Source organism: Nerophis ophidion, linkage group LG01 (genome assembly GCF_033978795.1).
Source record: "Nerophis ophidion isolate RoL-2023_Sa linkage group LG01, RoL_Noph_v1.0, whole genome shotgun sequence".
Classification (NCBI taxonomy): Eukaryota; Metazoa; Chordata; class Actinopteri; order Syngnathiformes; family Syngnathidae; genus Nerophis; species Nerophis ophidion.
In genome coordinates this window covers 29,097,247-29,120,528 of record NC_084611.1, presented here as the reverse complement: position 1 = coordinate 29,120,528, position 23,282 = coordinate 29,097,247, and the positions used below count along the sequence as shown (strand labels likewise).

General features: G+C 38.8%; 1 protein-coding gene across 1 annotated transcript in view; it reads right to left on the bottom strand.

Moving 5' to 3' along the window:
* plcxd3 (phosphatidylinositol-specific phospholipase C, X domain containing 3) overlaps positions 1 to 23,282 on the bottom strand; it is a 65,983-nt gene that overhangs the window by 7,142 nt on the left and 35,559 nt on the right. The window contains exons 2-5 of the mRNA XM_061900391.1: positions 10,903 to 11,159; positions 5,694 to 5,867; positions 5,443 to 5,618; positions 1,624 to 1,725 (exon numbers count right to left, since the gene is read on the bottom strand). Of these exons, the coding sequence (XP_061756375.1) occupies positions 1,624 to 1,725; positions 5,443 to 5,618; positions 5,694 to 5,867; positions 10,903 to 11,159 (709 nt within the window). The remainder of the gene's footprint in view (positions 1 to 1,623; positions 1,726 to 5,442; positions 5,619 to 5,693; positions 5,868 to 10,902; positions 11,160 to 23,282) is intronic.

Below are 23,282 nucleotides of genomic sequence, written 5' to 3'. Positions count from 1 at the left end.
GTCATGATTTTTGTAATAATGATGATATCTCTTGTACATGAAAGCTAGCATTTATCACACCTAACTGTTCTGTAGGTGGCGGCAATGGCTACTAGGTGCCTGCTTATTAACTAATTAACTCACGACAAACCTGGTCAGCGTCAACACCCACCTTCCATATTCTGTGCTTTATTCGTAAAAATAAAAATAAAAGTCCTGGCTTCCTTTTTTTATCCGATCTACATGACAATTTGATGTGTTCCTCCTGAGTTTATGACCCTAACCCTCGCAATGTTGATGCTTTTTTATTCTTTTATACTGTATCAGCATTCTCTTTCAACTGTGAGAAAGAGCCGCCAGACAGTGTGGTGGCAACAGTGAGTTTTAAAGGGGTCTGTGTTTTAGACTTAGACTCAGACAAACTTTAATGATCCACAAGGGAAATTTTTCCACAAAGTAGCTCAGTTACAAAGGATGGAAAGGGTAAAGATGGACAGGATAATGCAAGTATAAAGTAGACTAAAAATATACCACAGTAGCAATGTAAAATATAACATCCATCCATCCATTTTCTACCGCTTTTTCCCTTTTGGGGTCACGGGGGGCGCTGGCGCCTATCTCAGCTACAATCGGGCGGAAGGCGGGGTACACCCTGGACAAGTCGCCACCTCATCGCAGGGCCAACACAGATAGACAGACAACATTCACACTCACATTCACACACTAGGGCCAATTTAGTGTTGCCAATCAACCTATCCCCAGGTGCATGTCTTTGGAAGTGGGAGGAAGCCGGAGTACCCGGAGGGAACCCACGCATTCACGGGGAGAACATGTAAACTCCACACATAAAGATCCCGAGCCTGGATTTGAACCCAGGACTGCAGGACCTTCATATTGTGAGGCAGACGCACTAACCCCTCTGCCACCGTGAAGCCTAAAATATAACATATATGTAATATTTACATCTTATATATACAGTAAATAAAATATACTGATATATCCATCCATCCATTTTTCTACCGCTTATCCCTTTCGGAGTCGTGGGGGGTGCTGTAGGCTATCTCAGCTGCAATCGGGCGGAAGGCGGTGTACACCCTGGATAAGTCGCCAACTCATCGCAGGGCCAATATTATTATTATCCATCCACCCATCCATTTTATACCGATTAAATTATTCATCCATCCATTTCCTACCGCTTATTCCTTTTTGGGATCTCCGGGGGCGCTGGTGCCTATCTCAGCTACAATCAGGCGGAATGCGGGATACACCCTGGACAAGTCGTCACCTCATCGCAGGGCCAATATTATTATTATCCATCCATCCATCCATTTTCTACCAATTAAATTATATTTGTATATAATATATACAATTTATAACAAATCCCAATCACCATGTACAACATTACAGTACATGCAACAGCTGCAGCAAAAAAAAAGGGCAGCATAAAATAGAGTAGATCCAGCAGCAAATATGCATTATAAACAAAGAGAGGTAGCTAACATAAAAGTGGTCGAAAAGGCAAAACTTTAAAGGCATCGACACAACATAACCTCTGAAAAGGCTACCAATTGAGTCAACGCATGTTACTGTTATTTTTGTACAAACCCCTGCCAAATCACCCCGAAAGGTATAGTCTCTGCACACCTTTCCGTGATTGTCTCTCGGAGTCCACTCGCCACACCCTTCATCACGGTGCTGGCCTTTGGTGTGAGAACCACCTGGGACACAAAGAAAGTCCCCTTCCTCCTGTAGGACACAAAAATGACATATATTCCGGTACTGTATTGGGTGATGAAAAGATGGTCAGCGCCTGAGAGCTGCGGCCTACCACCATGACCCCGCACTCCCTTCCCTCTGTTGCTAGATATCACGAGATTGATTGATTGATAATATGTATATGTGCTTTGCTATGGAGGTTTTTTTCCCCACTCCAGACTGGGCCCCTTAGGAGCCCAGTCTAGATGTTATTTTTTTACTCCTCCTTCCCCAGCGTTTTACCTTTTTCCCCATCTTTTATCGTTTTCCTCATCTTTTACAGGACGCCTTGTGGCGAACCATTAGCGTTCCTGTTCTGTAACCCTGTACACTGTTTGTTTATCTAATATGAGTTGGGAAATTGTGTTAGATGTAATTATAAACGGAATACAATGATTTGCAAATCCTTTTCAACCCATATTTATTTGAATGCACTACAAAGATAAGATATTTGATGTTCAAACTCAAACTTTTTTTTTTTTTTTTGCCAATAATAATTAACTTTGAATTTCATTGCGGCAACACGTGCCAAAGTAGTTGGGAAAGGGCATGTTCACCACTGTGTTACATCACGTTTTCTTTCAACAACACTCAATAAACGTTTGGGAACTGAGGAAACTAATTGTTAAAGCTTTAAAAGTGGAATTCTTTCCTATTCTTGTTTTAGGTAGAGCTTCAGTCGTTCAACAGTCCGAGGTCTCCGCTGTCGTATTTTACGCTTCATAATGCGCCACACATTTTCGATGGGAGACAGGTCTGGACTGCAGGCGGACCAAGAAAGTACCTGCACTCTTTTACTACGAAACCACGCTGTTGTAACATGTGGCTTGGCATTGTCTTGCTGAAATAAACAGGGGCGTCCATGATAACGTTGCTTGGATGACCACATATGTTGCTCCAAAACCTGTATGGACCTTTCAGCATTAATGGTGCCTTCACAGATGTGTAAGTTACCCATGCCTTGGTTACTAATACACCCCCATACCATCACAGATGCTGGCTTTCGAACTTTGCACCTATAACAATCCGGATGGTTATTTTCCTCTTTGTTCCAATGAACACCACGTCCACGCTTTCCAAATATAATTTGAAATGTGGACTCGTCAGACCACAGAACACTTTTCCACTTTGCATCAGTCCATCATAGATGATCTCGGGCCCAGCAAAGCCAGCTGTGTTTCTGGGTATTGTTGATAAATGGGTTTTGCTTTTCATAGTAGAGTTTAAACTTGCACTTACAGATGTAGCGACCAACTGTAGTTACTGACTGTGGTTTTATGAAGTGTTCCTGAGCCCATGTGGTGATATCCTTTACACACTGATGTTGGTTTTTGATACAGTACCACCTGAGGGCTCAAAGGTCCGTAGTATCATTGCTACATGCAGTGATTTCTCCAGATTCTCTGAACCTTTTGATGATTTTACGGACCGTAGATGGTAAAATCCCTGAATTCCTTGCAATAGTTCGTTGAGAAATGTTGTTCTAAAACTGTTCGACAATTTGCTTACAAAGTGGTGACCCTGGCCCCATCCTTGTTTGTGAATTACTTAGCATTTCACGGAAGCTGCTTTTATACCCAATCATGGCACCCACCTGTTCCCAATTAGCCTGCACACCTGTGGGATCTTCCAAATAAGTGTTTGATGAGCATTCCTCAACTTTATCAGTATTTATTGCCACCTTTCCCAACTTCTTTGTCACGTGTTGCTGGCATCAAATTCTAAAGTTAATGATTATTTGCAAGCAAAAACACGTTTATCAGTTTGAACATCAAATATGTTGTCTTTGTAGCATATCCAACTGAATATGGGTTGAAAATGATTTGCAAATCATTGTATTCTGTTTATATTTACATCTAACACAAATTCCCAACTCAAATGGAAATGGGGTTTGTAATATTGAACGGGTTTGTGCTGAAAAGAAAGTTTTGCTGTACTTGTGCAATGACAATAAAGACCTATCTATGTATCTATCCTAAACAAGGTGGTGAACTGTGGTGACATGAACTGTGGGGTTCCTCAGGGCTCGATTGTGAGACCCCTATTGTTCAGCTTGTACATGCTGCAACTCGGCCAGCTGATACGCAGATTCAGTGTGTCCAAGAATGTCACTTAGATTTACGTGTCAGTAGTGGCAGGTGAACCTCGGCATGTCGATTCTGCATCGAACAGATCAGTGTGTGGATACAAAACTATTTTCTTCATCTAAACCCAGACAAAACTGAAATCTTGGTCTTTGGTCCACAAAAACAAACAAACTATTAATGGTCACCTTGAAACCCCCTCCATGAAACCGAGTAGTCAGGTTAAAATCTAGGGGTAAGACTTGAACTTTAACTGTCACATTAAGTCAATAACATCAGCAGCTTTTCACCACCTGAAAAACATTGCCAATGTCAGAAAATGATGTTTCAATCCGACTTAGGAAAGTCTAATGCATGCCTTTGTCTCCAGCAGGTTAGACTGCTTTGACGAGCTGTGAATCAGCTGCAGTACATCCAGAATGCTGCTGCTCGAGTCCTGACAAGAACCAAGAAATATGACCATATTAGTCTAATGCTTGGCTAAGCGCAGAGAACTACTGGAAAATTGTCTTAAAAGTAAAAAAAAAAAAAGGCGGCATTAAAACGATAATCTTTAACTAACGCCAGCCACCAAAGCATCAAACAACAATAAAGTAATAACAATAAGTACATAATTCGGTACTTTTATTGGCACCGACCAAAGTCTGTTAGTACTACCGAATACCGATTTACGTGAAATCAAACGGTGCCATAGTTCAATACCTTTGATGCTCGTGAGGTCAAAGCCACTACTAAGATGCACCTTACCTTCAAACAGCTTGTGTGTAATAAATACAAGACTTACAGTTCAAACACTTTGTAGGGATCAACAAAAGACTAGACTGGCAGATTCATCTTAATAGTAAGGACTATTTCCTGGCTAACGAAACACACTGTCGTCTACACAATACTGTAATCCAACGTCTGAAACTGAAGTGAAGTGAAGTGAATAATATTTATATAGCGGTTTTCTCTAGTGACTCAAAGCGCTTTACATAGTGAAACCCAAAATCTAAGTTACATTTAAACAAGTGTGGGTGGCACTGGGAGCAGGAGGGTAAAGTGCCCTCATAGTCATTCACATTGACATCCCACTGGGTTGTGAGTTTTTCCTTGCCCTTATGTGGGCTCTGAACCGAGGATGCCGTTGTGGGTTGAGCAGCCCTTTGAGAAACTAGTGATTTAGGGCTGTATAAGAAAAACATTGATTGATTGATTGAGTGGGTGTCTTGCCCGAGGACACAACTGCAGTGACTCGGATGGCAGAAGCTGGGCTCAGACCTGGAACCCTCAAGTTGCTGGCCCGGCCATTCTATCAACTGAGCTATACCACCCCCTGCATGAAAAGTCTACTATAAAATACAGTACATAACAGAAATTGCAAATGAAACAAAGAAGTGTAAGAAATTATGATAACCGGACAGCACAGTTCGGTGTTAAAAAAAACAATTAATACTTACTAACACATTTAAACAAACAAAAAAGTGCCAAAAATAATATACCGGTATTATAATCCGGGACGTCTTAAATTTGAGTAAGAATACAGTACTTAGTTTGTGATCAATGACAATGATTGGTTTACATACAAAGCCATCGGCAGTGATGATATCTTATTAACCAAAGTAAAGGATGCATGGTTGCTAACCTGCGGTCAGTCACAGACGCCTGGAGAAACTGAACCAGCTTCTCAGGGTCGGTGGTGTTGGCCCAGGGAGAAGGCATCATCTGGCCGGGCCACAGGAAGGGCACCTCCAAGGCCATGGGATGGTGGTAGAAGACTAGCACCTGGTACTCCTTCTCCCAAAGATACTGCAGAGACACCTGAAGATGGACACCACATTGACGTTGAATCGTTTTGGAGTCCTAATCTGGGAGTGTGAAACATTCACAATATACCTCCTGGGCAAAGACAACCGGGCACAGCTTCTCTCCAAACACGCCCTTCAACATGGCCACCAGTTTCTCATGGTGCATGTTCTGCACGCCGTAGAAGTGGTTGAAGTCGAGGAAGACCACCTCTCTGGCATGTGTTGACAGGAAACTGCTGATCTGCTCAAGACCTTCTCGGACCTCAGAAAACACACACGGTTACAAACACTATGGATTGTTATATCTGAGTCTTTGTATTTCCTTGTTCGGTTTATGATGTCTGAAGCTGGTAATGTCTGATTTTTATGTAAGGTCGATGTTTTGTTTTTTGTTTTTAATGGACTTTATTGTACCTGTCGGAGAATACAGATAAAGTTCTGTTGTATTTGCGTAATGACAATAAAGACTTACCCTATCCCACAATGGCCTAGCCTTTCCTATCCTATTCTATGAAAATAAGCCTCTTGCTACAATCTGGCATATTTACAGTTTTTATTCATTATTGTGCATTATCACATGGAACAAAAAAGCATAAATATGTATAAATCAGCACCAAATTGTAATTATCCCCCCTGAGAACCAGCATCCTCAGATTTCAGTCTATTTATTTTGTCAGTTACACTTTTCTGAAAAATATACCTGCTTTTACAGAACACAAATGTCTACTGCAGGTTCTCATACATCTGTTAGTAAGTTTCATGCATTATTCTTTGACGAATTCATGGAAAATATTAGTTAAAGACATGACACCAGCATATTTACTGATGCCCAAACCCACCTGTTTAATTGAGCTTTTGATCTTTAATGCTTTCACTTCATTCAATGCCCGGTTGTTGTTTTGTTTTTAAGTGAATTACTGATATGATTGTATTATTGTAAAGTAAATTTACATTTTTGTAAAACACTTCATATATATATATATATATATATACACATATATATACATATATATGTGATATATATACACATATATATACATATATATGTGTATATATATATACATACATATACATATATACATACATATACACACTGTGTGTATATATATATATATATATATATATATATATATATATATATATATATACATACACTGTGTGTATGCAGTATACTGTATATATATATTTTTTTTAAAGTTTGTAATATTCATGTTTGATATGATTCAATGTTTTTTATGTGAATTACTGATTTTTTTGTATTATTGTAAAAAGGAATTTTACATTTTTGTAAAACACTTCAAAATAAAAATAAATATTTTTTTCCAATATTGATGTTTGTATATATTTATATATATATATATATATATATATATATATACATACACACACACTGTGTATGCAGTGTATATATATATATATATATTTTTTTTATATATATATATATATATATATATATATATATATATATATATATATATATATATATATATATGCACATTTGTTCTTTTTAAGTTTGTAATATTAATGTTTTTTTAAACACATTAAGTATTCAAAAGGGGGAGGAAAGAACAGAAATCATAGGTCTGCACCTTCTACACTAGAAAGAGATATCTACCAAACATGAAGAATGCTTATATGGATCCAAAAAATGTTTAGATATCCACCTGTTGAGTTTGTTTGCATTGTGTAATTTAGACTCAAGCTTTAGTCAGTGAGAAATTAAGGACAATGTTGAAAATGTGGCGCTCAAACAGCAGACATATGTGTAGAATGTAGCAAAATGGAGTACTGATGCTAATTTGAAGCAGCACCAAACTGAACACATTCATTAGGATTCGATGCTTACATTAATGAATCACGATGGGAAATGTCAAAGTAGTTGTGCATATTCTTTTTTTTTTGTATAATTGCTTTTACTTAAACATACCCTCCTTGGTGGAGGTAATAAAAAGCTTAATTCAAACCAAAGAAGTAGAAAACATATCAGAGGGATTTTCAATAGAGTGCATTTGGAGCAAGAACAGTGCCTCAATAGATCCAGCAGATGATGTTTTTATACAGTATATATGTAATAAATCATCTACTGTATATCTAATATAGAGCAGATTAAAATGAAAATGAACTCCATTTTCACTGCGCTATGATGTATGACAAGTTTATGACAAGTTTGACCTCATGTTGTGACCATAAAAAATAGAAATCAACATTTCATGATAAATTGGATGCTGTAAAAGCTGAAGTGGAGCTGAAAGTCCATTAAAAATGCATGCAGTGCTGATGAAATGAAAGGTGGTCAATGCTGTGGTCTTCACTATAGTGATGAGCTGTTCTCTGTACTGTGATGCTGTAAACATTGCAAGCAGAATATAAGCTGAAGTTTATCTGAAATGCCTTTGAGCTAAATTTCTTCTCTAACCAGGCAAGCAGTAAGTGGGTGGCAAAGGCGACTAAGTTAAAGTTAAAGTACCAATGATTGTCACACACACACTAGGTGTGGCGAAATTATTCTCTGCATTTGACCCATCACCCTTGATCACCCCATGGGAGGTGAGGGGAGCAGTGAGCAGCAGCGGGGCCGCGCCCGGGAATCATTTTTGGTGATTTAACCCCCCCAATTCCAAGCCTTGATGCTGAATGTCAAGCAGGGAGGTAATGGGTCCCGTTTTTATAGTCATTGGTATGATTCGGCCGGGGTTTGAACTCTACAGTCACTATTCCTCAGCACATACGCGGTTCTTTCAGGTGGGAATAGGCATCCATAGGCATTCATTCATTTGTATTTATTTGTTTGATTCCAAGAGGGCACCGCTGTAGTGGCTGCTGCTGGCAGGAGCTCTGTGCTCTTGTCATACTTTTGTGTTCCTGATGTTTCCCTTTTGTTTTAATGTGTTTTTTTTTTGCTTTTTGGTTCGGGACCCTTTGGGGCTGTACGACAAGGGTGGCACTTTCGTGGCTTCTGCTATGCTTTTTTTGTGAACTTCTGGATCTGCCTCCCGGGAGCCTTTTAGCCAGGGAGACCAGTTGCTGGGTCTCTGCCACACCAGAGTCCTTTTGGAGAGACTGGAGGAGAGGAGATGCGGATGAAGAGACAGGGCTGCCGAGCTGGCGCCGAGCGCCGAGACCGACAAGCTTCACAGTGTCTTGGCTGAATGAGCAGGTATCGGACACCTTGGCCTTCTTAGACGCATCCTCGCTCATCCATGCGGACTGGACACTGGCCGACAGTTAGTGGGTGGCCGAGGGTAGAGTCGGCTCTCTTGGTTGCTTTGTTGGGTCTGCTCCTGTCTCTGGCCATGCTCCCACCAACCCTAGATCCTTCGCCTCAGTCTGAACCCACTCTCCAGACTGGGGTCCAAGCAGCCTACCAAGGTGTCTGATTTTAAAAACACTAATGTTAGAGCCTTCATGTCATTGGTCAAATTTGGATCAAAGCGTGAAATAGACCCAATCAATTCATCATAAGAAAATGTCTCCCTTTCAGTGAGTTCTTTGTAGAAACATTTCCATTCATTTTCAAAGAATAAAAATCTTAGAAAAAGTGGATTTGAGGAAAAAGTGGGATTTTTTTAGAAAACGTTGATGTTCCGAAAGAGAGGAAGATATTGTTTATTGATGGTTATGAATTTTAGAATAGGGGCTGAATAATAATAATTGATAGATCACAGCAGTGCCGCAGAATTTTCGAATTTTTAAATTCTGTTTTGCAAAATCGATAGATAGAAAATGACATCACAACCATGTCTACGATGACTGAACAGTGACCAAAGAGTGATCATTGATCAGTGGTGTACGTCAGGGCCAGCAAGGCATTCTCTGCTGGCCTAAACATGATCATAAATAAATGAAAGTTAATTTTATTTTTAATTTACTTTTCATAAGTATATAAAAGTATTCATCATATTCTCTTCATGTCATATTAGGCTGCAGTGTTGCTGTTTTTGATTTAGAGTTTTTATCCAATCAGAATTCAGGTAGCTTGTTGCCAGCGCCGTGTGATTTCTGCCAGAGGACTTCAGAGGACTTCTGAACCAACATTATAGCGGCGGCTGTGCAGTTTAACGAACCGAGGACAATCAGTTCACAGACGGTTACAATAGCTGATCAGATCACAAGTTTTTGACAGCAGAAAGTTTTTACGAAAAGCAGAAATTGGCACCAGAGCCATACCCGGCCAGCGGAGAAAACAGCGGTTTTCACTTTTTTTACCAACAAAGAGGCAGAGCAATACGTTGATTAAGTGGCAGATATATATATATATATTTGCAAGAGCGATTTCAAGAAAGATATTTAAAGAGAGACTAGATCTTGTGAGATGAGGTCGGCCAACCCCGGAAACGTGTTAAGCTTTCCTGGGGGTGAAATGGTTTCACTTCCACTCGAATCAACCAACTACGAGCAGTACCAATGGCTTTACAAATTGTGACTTCAACTATATTTTTTTACATTCAATATGTTTTTACAATCCGATGCGGGTTTATTGATTTTTAAAAAGCCCGGTGTTTATACTAGATTTAGACTTAGACTTCCTTTTATTGTCATTCAAATTTGAACCGTACAGTACAGAGGAAGTGTTGCATTAGCTTGTTGTAGTGCAGGATAAAAGAGCGATAAGGTGCAGATATAAATAAATAGATTACTGTACAGATAAATATATTGTACTTCTGCATATGCATCCACGTTTATGGATGTATGTTGTATTGTCTTTATATTCCAGCGAGTTAATCCATTTTGGAGGGGGAATTGAGGGGATTATTTTGATCCGTTCAAGGGAAGAAGCTGTTACAGAACCTGGAAGTTCTGCTACGGAAACTGCAGAACCTCTTTCTAGAGTCCAGCAGTGAAAACTGTCCTTGGTGGGGGTGGGAGGAGTCTCTGCAAATTTTCTTAGCCCTGGTCAGGCAGCGGCTTTTTGCAATTTCCTTGATAGGCGGAAGAGGAGTCCTGATGACAAATTGGGGTGATTAAAATGCCCATTAGTGCACAGTTGTGTTTCTGTATCGTATTTTTCAAGCCTTGATCATGTGGCAACATAAATGATTGTATTTTGAGTGGAATTTATTGATGTCGGACTAAGTAGGACATCACTGAAGGCCTAGGTGGGAAACACACGGTCCGTCACTGCCATTGATGGATGGATGGATGGACTTTGACATCGCTACCAATGACTGGAGCTGCTATAATGATTGACAACTAGATCGCCCAATGACTGAATGAACACTGACTAAAAAAACGCATCCATTAACGTACAGAAGGCGGGACATAATAACAAACACAAGTCCCACAAGTTGTCGACTTACGGTGGCACTGAACAGTCCGTGGGCAAAGTAAAGCTCGTTGTCAGGGTCTCGAGGTTTAGTGGAAATGCGGAGGTCGAAGAAGCGGACGCCTGCCTCCAGTTGGCTGATGAAGTTCATTGTTTGCGTGGCCAACCATTTCCTCATCAACTTCTTGGCCACTGTACCGAAAACCGACACAAAGTTCTGCACCGTCTCCGGCTGCTCGGGGCCAACGGGAGACGCTTCATCGATGTAGAAGCTGAAGGAGTCATGGGATCCTGAAACGGAGAACACACAAACAGCCAAAAGTTGTCAGTGTTTGTATTTGTTGTGCATCATTTGTGTGGTGTGGCTGAAAGAAGGGTCAGTGCCCTATCAGGGGTGCAAGCCCCGTCACCATGGCTACAGCTTTCTGAATTACATCAGTGGGGTTGTTAAATCATGAACCTTGACAACGTGAAAGTGTTTTCGAAAACACTGTCATTAATTCTTCTCGATTATTTCTGGGGGGTTTTTGCACAAATTATTCATTACATTGGCACAGCGATGAGTTGGCGACTTGTCCAGGGTGTACACCGCCTTCCGCCCGAATGCAGCTGAGATAGGCTCCAGCACCCGCCGCGACCCCAGAAGGGACAAGTGGTAGCAAATGGATGGATGGATGTACTGCAGTTTAAGTTGAACACACATAGGAAAATAAACAATTAAATGAATAGCTAATATATCTATTGATTTTTGTTTAACATGATCAAAAAATAAAACACTGCAAAAGAAAAAGTTACAAAAAAGTTTGAAAATATATAGATTTTTGTTTTTGTTATATTTAAAAAAAATTATAATAGAAAATAAAATAATTAAAATAAAATAAGTAAAAATATATATTTTTAATAAAAAACAGACCTATTCCCGACTGCTTATTCATTGTAATCATCTTATCTTATCTATCTTTGCTGCTGTTGTTGTTGTCCTTTTTATCCAATTCGATTTTATCGTTTTTGTACGGTGCCCTTGTGACAAAAATATTCATATTCGCTCTGTGATTGGGCAGCCAAAAGATGGAGCTGGGCTTTTGATAGGCCGAGCAAAAATGGACTCGCGGAGATGATTGGCTGCCACAAAGTTGTCCCGTTTTGGCCGTTCTTATCATCCATTTCTACCCTATATGGATAATCCACTGACGTCGCCAGTGAGACGTCACCAGTGAGACGTCACCAGTGGGACGTCACCAGTGGGACGTCACAAATGAGGCGAATTCCAAACGGTTTCTTTGGAGGAAGAATTAAGGAAGGCACGATTGTTTTATAAATATCTCCTCAATGCTTTTGCGGTTTGATTTTCCATCTTCGGGACTTATGCAGCAGGTACCAATAGGTAAGAAAAGTTTGGTTTGCAAATAGGGACCAAGAATGCTTGGGGGGCTCAAGTGGGGCTAAACAGATTTTTAACATGGCTATTGTGACGATCTTTATTTTCTGTCAGCACTCTCATTTTTGTTGAATTTTTTCTGCATGCCTTACCTGAGCGCTCGTTCCCCTCACCTGTCCCTGATTAGCAGCCGGCCACACCTGGTTGCAGTTACCAATCAGGCGGCCATTTATGCCTGCCTCACCTGTTTCTTAGAGTTTGAGGATTAATTTTGTTTGAGAACCATTGTATGCATGACAGCTTTTCCTCTGTTAAAATGCATTCAAATCCTCTTACCTAGGCATGGATCTCCTGGTTCCTGCATCTTGGGGTCACAACTACTGCAGTCATGAGGGTTTATAACAGCTATAGCCCCACCAAGCCCCGATGTGTTGCACCGCCCAGGGGATTGCTTCTTATAAATGAGCAAAACAGAGAGCGTTTAGTGTGTTTTGTCTTCTGTATGTTGACACACGTATGGTTGGACGATTCTTTCTACATCATCTGTCTTTGGGGCATCGCCCTCTTCTTTCTCACCACCCTTTGTGCGTAACAGTGCCAGTTTGCACGTAACTTTCAGACATGCAAAATATAGACACAAAACCTCGACCCTAAAGCAATTCCAGTCCTACTAGTAAATCACATTGCGCCTGCCAACTGATTATATTTGCATCTCTTTCTTCCAGTATAGTGGGTGTCCTGATAAATATGATATCTTCTGCATATATTCAAGCCATACTTGCCAACCCTTCAGAATTTTCCGGGAAACTCCCGAACCATTCTCCCAGGCAACAATAATGGGTGCGTGCCTTAAAGGCACTGCCTTTAGTGTCCTCTACAACCTGTCGTCACGTCTGATTTTCCTCCGTACAAACAGCGTGTCGACACAGTCACATAATATATGCGGCTTTTAAAAACACAAACACATGAGTGAACGCAATGCATAATTGCTCAACAGCCATAAAGGTCCCACTGAGGGTGGCCGTATGAACAACTTTAACACTGTTACAAATATGCGCCACACTGTGAACCAACACCAAAGAAGAATGACAAACACATTTTGGGAGATCATCCGCAACGTACCCCAACATAAACACAACAGAACAAATACTTAGAAACCCTTGCAGCACTAACTCTTCCGGGACGCTACAACATATTGTCCCCCCCCCCCCCCCATCTACCGAATTCGGAGGTTTCAAGGTTGGCAAGTATGCTTTGAGCACACCTGTGAAGTGAAAACCACTTTAGGTGACTACCTATTGAAGCTCATCGAGAGAACGCTAAGAGTGTGCGAAAAAGTAATCAGAGCAATGGGTGGCTTTTTTGAAGAAACTAGAATGTGAAACATTTTTTCAGTTATTTCACCTTTTTTTGTTAATTAAAAAACTCCACACGTGTTAATTCATAATTTTGATGCCTTCAGTGACAATCTACAATGTAAATAGTCAAGAAAATTGCATTGAATAAGATGGTGTGTCCAAACTTTTGGTCTGTACTGTATATTAGACATATCGTCTATTTAGGAATATAATTGTATAATTTTATACCTGCAGGATGACTTAAGAGGTTGCTTAAAACAAATGCAATGTCTGCTTTTTATTTTTTTTTTTTATTTGACAATAATCTCCTACATGAAAAGACAACATGCATTTTATTTTATCTGGCTCATTCCAGACTCACCATTACAACATTTCCCATTGAGCACGGCATGTTAAAAAGTGGTTCTGTTGGTTGTAGTTGTTGTTGCCACTCTTATGCAGGGATAGGATACCAGGTGGCAATGGAAATGGTGCTAGCTGTTCCAAGTCGTGATCTGGGGTGGACCACCCTTCTATGCACAGCTGGCGACGTCTCTGTATTGCCGACTTGTTGAAGTAAAGGAAGATCTCCACCCTATGTTGACTTCTATTGGACTAGACCAAGCGTCCCCAAACGTTTTGACTCGGGGGCCGCATTGGGTTAAAGAATTTGGACAGGGTCCGGGATGTGTATTTATTCATAGATATATATATGTATGTATATGTATATATATATATATCTCTATATATATACGTACATATATATATATATACATATATATACATATACATACATATATATATACATATACATACATACATACATATATATATATATACATATATATATACATATACATACATACATATATATATATATATATACATACATATATATATACATATATATATGTGTGTGTGTATATATATATACACACATTTATATATATATGTATATACATATATATACATATATATATATATATATATATATATAAATATATATATATATATGTATATATATAAATATATATATATATATATATATATATATATATATGTATATACATATATATACATATATATATATATATATATATATATATAAATATATATATATATATGTATATATATATATATATATATATATATATATATATATATATATATATATATATATATATATATATATATATATATATATAAGGGGTGTGGGAAAAAATCGATTCGAATACAAATCGAATCGTTTATGTTGTGCGATTCAGAACCGATTCTCATTTTTAAAAAATTTACATTTTTTTTTGTGATTTTTTCATTTTAATTTTTTTTTATCAATCCAACAAACCACTACACAGCAATACCATAACAATGCAATCCAATTCCAAAACCAAACCTGACCCAGCAACACTCAGAACTGCAATAAACAGAGCAATTGAGAGGAGACACAAACACGACACAGAACAAACCAAAAGTAGTGAAACAAAAATGAATATGATCAACAACAGTATCAATATTAGTTATAATTTAACGTAGCAGTGATTAAAATTCCCTCATTGACATTATCATTGGACATTTATACAAATAAAAATAAAAGAACAATAGTGTCACAGTGGCTTACACTTGCATCGCATCTCACAAGCTTGACAACACACTGTGTCCAATGTTTTCACAAAGATAAAATAAGTCATATTTTTGGTTTGTTTAATAGTTAAAACAAATTTACATTATTGCAATCAGTTGATAAAACATTGTCCTTTACAATTATAAAAGCTTTTTTTTTTTTTTTAAATCTACTACTCTGCTAGCATGTCAGCAGACTGGGGTAGATCTTGCTGAAATCCTATGTATTGAATGAATACAGAATCGTTTTTGAATCGAGAATAGAATCGAATCGAAAAAATCTATATATTATCGAATCGTGACCCCAAGAATCGATATTGAATCGAATCGTGGGTCACCCAAAGATCCACAGCCCTAATATATATATATATATATATATATATATATATATATATATATATATACATATATATATATATATATATATATAGTCCAAGCGTGATTATGTCACGTTATCGATGGGAAAATGCATTTTAGACAATATGATTCGCCTTAGCTGCTAGGAGACACCAAAAGTAACAAGCGCTAAAAATGGATTAGAAAGAACGGATTTAAAAAAAATAATAATACAAAATATACATGTATATACGAATGCGACCCCAAAAGGGACAAGTGGTAGAAATGGAAGGATGGATGGAAAAATATATATGTAAATATAATTTTTTTTTAAACTTGGGAGTTCCCGCGGGCCGGATTTTGGACGCTGGTGGGCCGGATCCAGCCCGCGGGTCGTAGTTTGGGGACCCCTGGACTAAACTCTCACATTATTTATCAATACACATCCATTGGAGTCTGTCATCCTCGAGGGTGGTCCCCACATGTGCAGTCCCTTCCCAAGATTTCTTATTTTTGTGAGTTTTTCCTGGTCGCATGTGGGTTTGGATGAGGCGATGTCATGGTGGTTTGAGGCATGTTTGATGAAGGGCTATATAAATAACTTGTGATTGATGGATGGATTAACTGATTCAGATCGCCCCACAATATAGCCTAGAACTGTGGTTCTCCAACTTTTTTCACCTAGTACCACCTCAGAAAAGACTTGGCTTCTTCAACTACCACCATAATGGCCGACATTAAAATACTGTAGCGTAGTGGGCCTAATATTTATTTAAAAACAAGGTTATCTAACAAGTATATTTAATATTTTTGGCCACTGTGGCCACATAGTTTGAATATGTAATTGATTATTTGGCTTGAGTACTAAGTGGAGAGCCGTACTCCAGTTTGAGAATCACTGGCCTAGAAAGAGTGGTATATAATATAGTTGTCAACAAGACAAAACATCACGGGTTGGACATTATCTATCTAAAACAATTAATAATACTAATATTTTTTGTTCCTGAAGGAATCAATAAATTACTATCTATCTATCTATCTATATGTGTAACGGTGGGGAGAACGAGGAGGCATGGTGATGCACGGATTGTTCTTCCGAGAGGACAGCAGGAACTCTGGAGACAGCGTGCAGGGAGAAGATGATTTATTCTCACCATAAATCATATCCAATACAAAAAAATTCCAAATACAAAACAAGGAAAAACGTGCCTTATAGCCTGGGAAGCTATGGCGAAGCTTAGCACAAGGGAAACCAGAATCACAGGGAACCAATATGACAGTTGCGTTATACAAAGATTCAGTGAGGGGAAAACCAGGACTAAATAGCTCTCTGATTAGTGTCCGGCAGCAGGTGAGCGTCCCGAACACGAATCAGAGGCAGGTGAAAACAATCAGCTCCCACGACAACCAAGAAACACAAAAGAGGGGTGCTAAAACAGAACTTAAACCACAAGTGACTCAAAACCCAAAATAAACTATGATCCTGGCAACGGATCATAACTAGTGATGGGTTGATGAGGTGTCATGTATCATTTCGACACTTTGCAAAACTGTATTGATACTGTGTCACTAAACACTGACATTAAAAATCTCTACAGGCAACCTATGCACCGACTCAACTGACACTGATTTTATGACCTAGTATATACAATAATATAAACCAAGTCATTGTATTTCATTTAGGATTATTTCATATCTTCATTTAAATAAAACATAAATGTGTATCTTTTTTAGATACAGTCAATAAATAATGTGAACATGTATCATATCATGGAAATCTAAGAGAACGTGTCGTGAAAGAGAATACTTGTGGACTGGGAATTTTTTTAATGTATTTATTTATTTATTTATTTTTTACATGCGCTTTGAATACGCACTGTTGATTGATTGATTGAAGCTTTTATTAGTAGATTGCACAGTACAGTACATATTCCGCACAATTGACCACTAAATGGTGACACCCGAATAAGTTTTTCAACTTGCTTAACGTTAATCAACTCATGGTAAAAAAAAAAGTAATTGGTTCGAACTGGATTTGAACAAGGGCCCAAGGAAAAACTGCGGTCCTTCACTTTACCAACTGAGCTATCAAAGAGATTGGTTATTACCGTTTTTTAATGTAACCAATCGGATGGTTGTGTGGGTGGGACCATGCTACAAAGTTTCCAGTGGAATCTTTGAGAGAAAAGGATAAAATGACAAGGAAATTAACATAAATAATGTTTTTTCCGATATATGATCAAAATATTCCCACACGGCGGAAATTATCTCCGACGACTATGAATGACAATTGACCAACGACAGAAGTGCGGCGATTCTGTTGGTAACAGCATCTCGTTGACAGATGTGCTTCCTTATAAACACAGTTTGGCACGCAGGCGTCAGTGCGACACAGTTGGCATATCGGTCACGTGACCAAAACAGCTCATGATCGGTCCCGTGGCTTTCTAAAGGCGGCACGCGCACAGACAAAGGGTTTCGCTCTACGAGCTCGACGCATGCGCCGATGCATCTGTGTTGCCGGACCCATCACTAATCATAACAATATGATGCCATAAAAGAGGGAAATGAGTGACTCCATGGTGACAGCCAGTAAGCATATGCAAAACCCTCATCTAAGTCGTGCACCACTTTTGCACGTCTTACCAGATCACCCGCAACTAAACCCACTAATACTACACACATTTGTATAGTTTGCACACACTGTTTAGCGCTTTAGATCAGGATCCTTACGAAAAATAAGCAAAGCATTGTATATGAAGAATCAAGTCAAACTACCCACAGTAAGGTGTTTGTAAAGTGATATTTCACATTGTAGGTGTTTATTTTTTCATTAGTGTATCTAAGGCAGTGTAACCTTTTCAATACTTAACATCACGTGACAAAGGGGAAAGATTTGGCATCGCCGGCAGGCTCACTGGTGATATTTTGGTGGTTGCTTAACCAAAACCGGGTACTCTTAAGGTAGGAAATAAACAAACAGGAGAGATACACAGAGAATGAGTGTCCTTACATTACCCACTGTGTGTGTTTGTATGCGTAATGTTGCACAAAGCAGGCTAAAGCTTTTATCATGTGCCTGCTTCTCATCATGTCTTTAATCAAGTTGTCTCTGTTCAGTCTCTGAGTTAAAACACACACACACACACACGCACACGCACATTCTTGTATTTGTTACCTTCTTGAGACCGCCGAAAAATGCCTCCCTCTTTGGGACCACCCTTTCTAGGTACATAAAGATTTGTATTGACAGCATTAAAAATATATACATACTATGCAAACATAAAAAAAGCTCGTTGTGAAAAATGAGTTGGAATTTCACAAGAAAAAGGTCACAATTTCACACAAAAAAAACTTAGAATTTTGGCAGTTATAATAAAAGTCATCATTTTACTCAACGCAAGTCAAAATTTTACAAGAAAAATGGAACATTTGTGCAATATTATGATAAAAGTTGGAATTTCACTCTATAACAGTCGCAGTTTTACAAGAAAAGCTTAACATTGTCATGTCTTGTTTCCATGTTTTTTTAGTTATGTTCTGTTTTCTTTAAGACTCCTTTAGTTCCTGTTTGTGCACCTCTGAGTTTGTTTTGGTTGCCACGGTTGCTCATTTTGTTCATCTGTCTCTGATTAGTGTTTGGCCGCTCACCTGCTACCCGAGCACTAATCAGAGGCATTATTTAAGCCTGCCATTGCCGGTCAGTCAACCTGGCGTCATTGTTGTTGTTTCCATGCTCTGTTCATTCTTTTCATGTCATAGTTCAGGCTTCATGCCCAGCACATAGGTTTTGTTTATTCAAGTCACAGTTAGCGAGTTTGTCATGTCCTAAGTTTTTTGCCTTTGTAGTAGTTTTTTGGGTTTTTTTTAGCCAAGTTTGTTCCCCACCTTTGTTTGTACTTTGTTTGTGTTCAAATTAAATTATTTATTTACCTTCACGCCATGTCCCGTCATCTTCCTTTGCATTCCAGGAAAACAAACCACACCATAGTTTACGTCCCAACAAACATTTTGGCAATTGAATTAAAAGAGTCGTAATTTCACTCGACAAAAGTCACAATTGTATAAGAAAATTTTAACATTTTGGCAAAATTATAATAATAATCGGATTGTCACTTGGCAAAAGTATTTTACTCAAAAATTTAACTGTTTACAAGAACAACAACACAAACTGGCAACATTGCGATAAAAGTCTGAATTTAATGTGACAAATGTCACAATTTTGCATTAAAAAGTAATATTTTTACATAGTCATAATTTTACGAGAAAATATTGCATTACAAAAACAGAAAGAATATGAGAAATTGCTCCCAATTTTATAAGATAAAAGTCGATACATTGTGAGAAAAAAACTGCTTTTAGTAAAAAAAAAAAGTGTTTATTCTTCATTATATACTTCAAGTTAAGACAGTATGTCTCTATATACATATTTATTTTATTTTTTTAATTAATTTTGGCCAAAGAGGCGCTTTTCAATTTCTTATACACACTTATTATTTAATATGTTGACCAGAGGGGAAGCACTTTTAAAACCGATACAGTCAATTTGGAAAATCTCTCCTTTTTGGGACCACCCTAATTTTGATGGATTTTACCACCAGGGGTGCAAATGAGACATCCTCTATTAGATGCAATGGTTTTCCTTATTGGGACCATGATTTATGTCCTAACTTGTTCACCGGTCCTCATATAGAAGGTACTTTTTCTTGTTGTTGATGTCTCAAGAAGGGTAGAAATACAGGAACACACACACATTCACACAAACACACACACACGCACGATCAAGCTACCACTGCAGCCGTTCGTGTCGTGGCAAAGTTTTTGAAGCCATCCAACAGGAAGAGGCAAAGCAGTGTTGACAGTAGAAGCGGGTCAGCACCGCCGGGGTCACGACATAGAAGGGAGCGTGACCTCAACCAGCTGCAACAGCTGGAGCTAAAGTTACTGCCAGGAAGGATTTATCTTCCCTCTCCTATGGCTTACTGAACAGGAAAAATACCTCAACGTATAATTTTCAAAGGGGGTAAATTATTAAAAAATATTATTATTTATTTTCAATTAAATAATTAACGGCTCAATAATTTTTTCGTCACGCCTTCCTTGCAAACATAATTTGTTTTCACCAACACCCCTTTGCATTGAGGAATATTGGGAATTGAAAGAATTGAAGGCACTAGCATTCTGCAAACAATCACCTAAATTATGGAAATCCATTGAATGAGTGGAGATAATATGTATACAAAAGTAGGAGTTGGTCCTTTTTAAGTTCATACCACGCAAACCAGATCATGAATTATAATGAGGAGAATGTATAATTTATTAAATACAATCAAATACATTAAGACAGCCACATGATTGCAAAAAATCCCTTTAGGTTGTGGTCAAAATGGTTTGTAATATTACATGTTAACACAGAAATTTTAACTTTAACGTCATGCCCAGATCCGGTAGTGGAGGATCCTCTATGGGGTCTTGGGGCACTAGGAGGTTAACCCCTTTACTACTGTTACCCCAGGTGGCCCTTGGCAAAGGCCTAGTACCTGACTGCCCCCTAGCCAGGGATACATTGAAGACCTCAACGGCGGAGCAGGCGGAAGACGGTAGTTTTAAGAACTACAACAACGGCTGCAATGGCGGCAGAAGGCTGCAGCAGAAAAGGGTCCCCAGTCGTCTTGGACTCCATGCCACTGGACCCTGACCCGATTCTGTCAAGGATCGTGTGGTGACTGTCTGTGCACCAGTCTCCCCACGTAAAACAAAGTCACGCAGAGGTATCCTCCATAAAGGAAGATCGTCATACTCGTTCAAGTGACCGCCGATGACGATGAATACAGATATCCTCAGTTTTTATCATCATTAAAATTAGCCAATGACTTTGTTTCCAAGTCACGCTAGTCCCCCTGCAATGAAAATTTGCACAAAGGCGGCCATGATTTTCCAACCACTGTTGGCGTGGTATGTGCTTGCAAGTCCCTTAAAGGTACCAAATGTTACAGTGATTCACAAAATGTCACAGTACAATTGTATCACAGTATTAAGGCCACAGTACGATATTATTGCAGTCATCATTTAGCTACATGTAGCTAAATAAATAGCTTAACTAAATTTTTCAGTAACTTGGCAGTAGCTTAGCTACTTTTTAACAAGTAGCTTTTCCTCTAGCTTAGCTACTTTTTAGACCCATCTAGCTCGGTAGCTTACATCAAAGACAAAAGCTACTCAAGTGAATTAATGAACTCATTATATTTTGCATATGGTGAATGCTAATATTCACCTTTTGAGGAAGAAAACCACCAAGTTTAATTAAATAGTGGGATTAAAAAGTTTGAGCACATAAGTAGATAAGGCTCGTTAGTTGGATATTCGCGGGTGTATTGGATCAGTTCTCGTAGGAAGAGGCTCTACTTAGGACTTCGGAATGCAAAGTGACAACCATATCCTTGAGAAAAGACTACGTGTCTAGCTCAGGCCAACATTTGAGTTATAATTTAAAGCAGTTGTTTTCCAGACACTTACACAAAAACCTTCATTTTTTTTACCTAGGCTCCTCCAGGTACTGCAGACCTGTTTAATGACACTCGCTTGTAACAAAGCAACTTTTGGTTCACTAAAGCGTGTCCGACGTCTCTATTGATCCAGCCGCACTTCCGTGTCATCCTTCTGTCCGGACCAGGCTGACAAACCCAGATATACACTTCACTAGAAAGAGAGAAATCCAGGCCAAAAAAAAAATATGGAGAAAATGCAATGCCCTGGACGAATGAGCATATCGATACATAAAGAGAAAGCCATGATAACTGTTTGGTGTTTGGAACACACATTAAGGTGAGTTGAGTACATGAAGAGTTTCACTGCACATAACAATTATCAACTGTTCCCAAACAACATACAAGTCAATTTCGTGTTGTTTTGTTTTGGTGTCAAGATTTAGATGGATGCTGTTTTTACTGTCCTGTAAGAGTTAGTGTTGCAAGGTCAAGATTTAGATGGATGCTGTTTTTACTGTCCTGTAAGAGTTAGTGTTGCAAGGGGTACTGGGTATTTGTTATGTTGTGTTACGGTTTTACTGTAGGTAGACAAAGGGAATAACATTATAGGGTGGGCCAAAGAAAAGGAAAACTAAAATAAATAAATACAGAAGTTTGCGGGGACCCCTAGAGGTAGGGTGTGACAGATAAATGACAGATAGTTAATAGTAATGGACCCTTAATTGGTCCATTTGTACACTCTCAGTTACATTAACATTGATATTATGCATATTCATAAATGCCATTAAATGTAGCTTTGATGTAGCAAGCTGCGTTTGCTGTATAGTTTGTAGTGTAGCTTGCTACAATTCTCCGGGGATAACTTCCCATGTAGCTTGGTTACATTTAATCAAGAGGAACGTGTAGCTCAGCTTACAAAACTTTTCAAGTAATTGCCCATCACTGAATACCACCTCCAAAGACATGCACCTTGGGATAGGTTGATTGGCAACACTAAAAATTGACCCTAGTGTGTGAATGTGAGTGTCAATGTTGTCTATCTATCTGTGTTGGCCCTCCGATGAGGTGGCGACTTGTCGAGGGTGTACCCCGCCTTCCGCCCGATTGTAGCTGAGATAGGGACCAGCGCCCCCCATGACCCCAAAGGGAATAAGCGTTAGAAAATGGATGGATGGATGAATACGGTGTAGGATAGGTATAGGATAGGCACACTTACAATAATTGCTCAAAGGCTCTAATCATATTTATTACTACA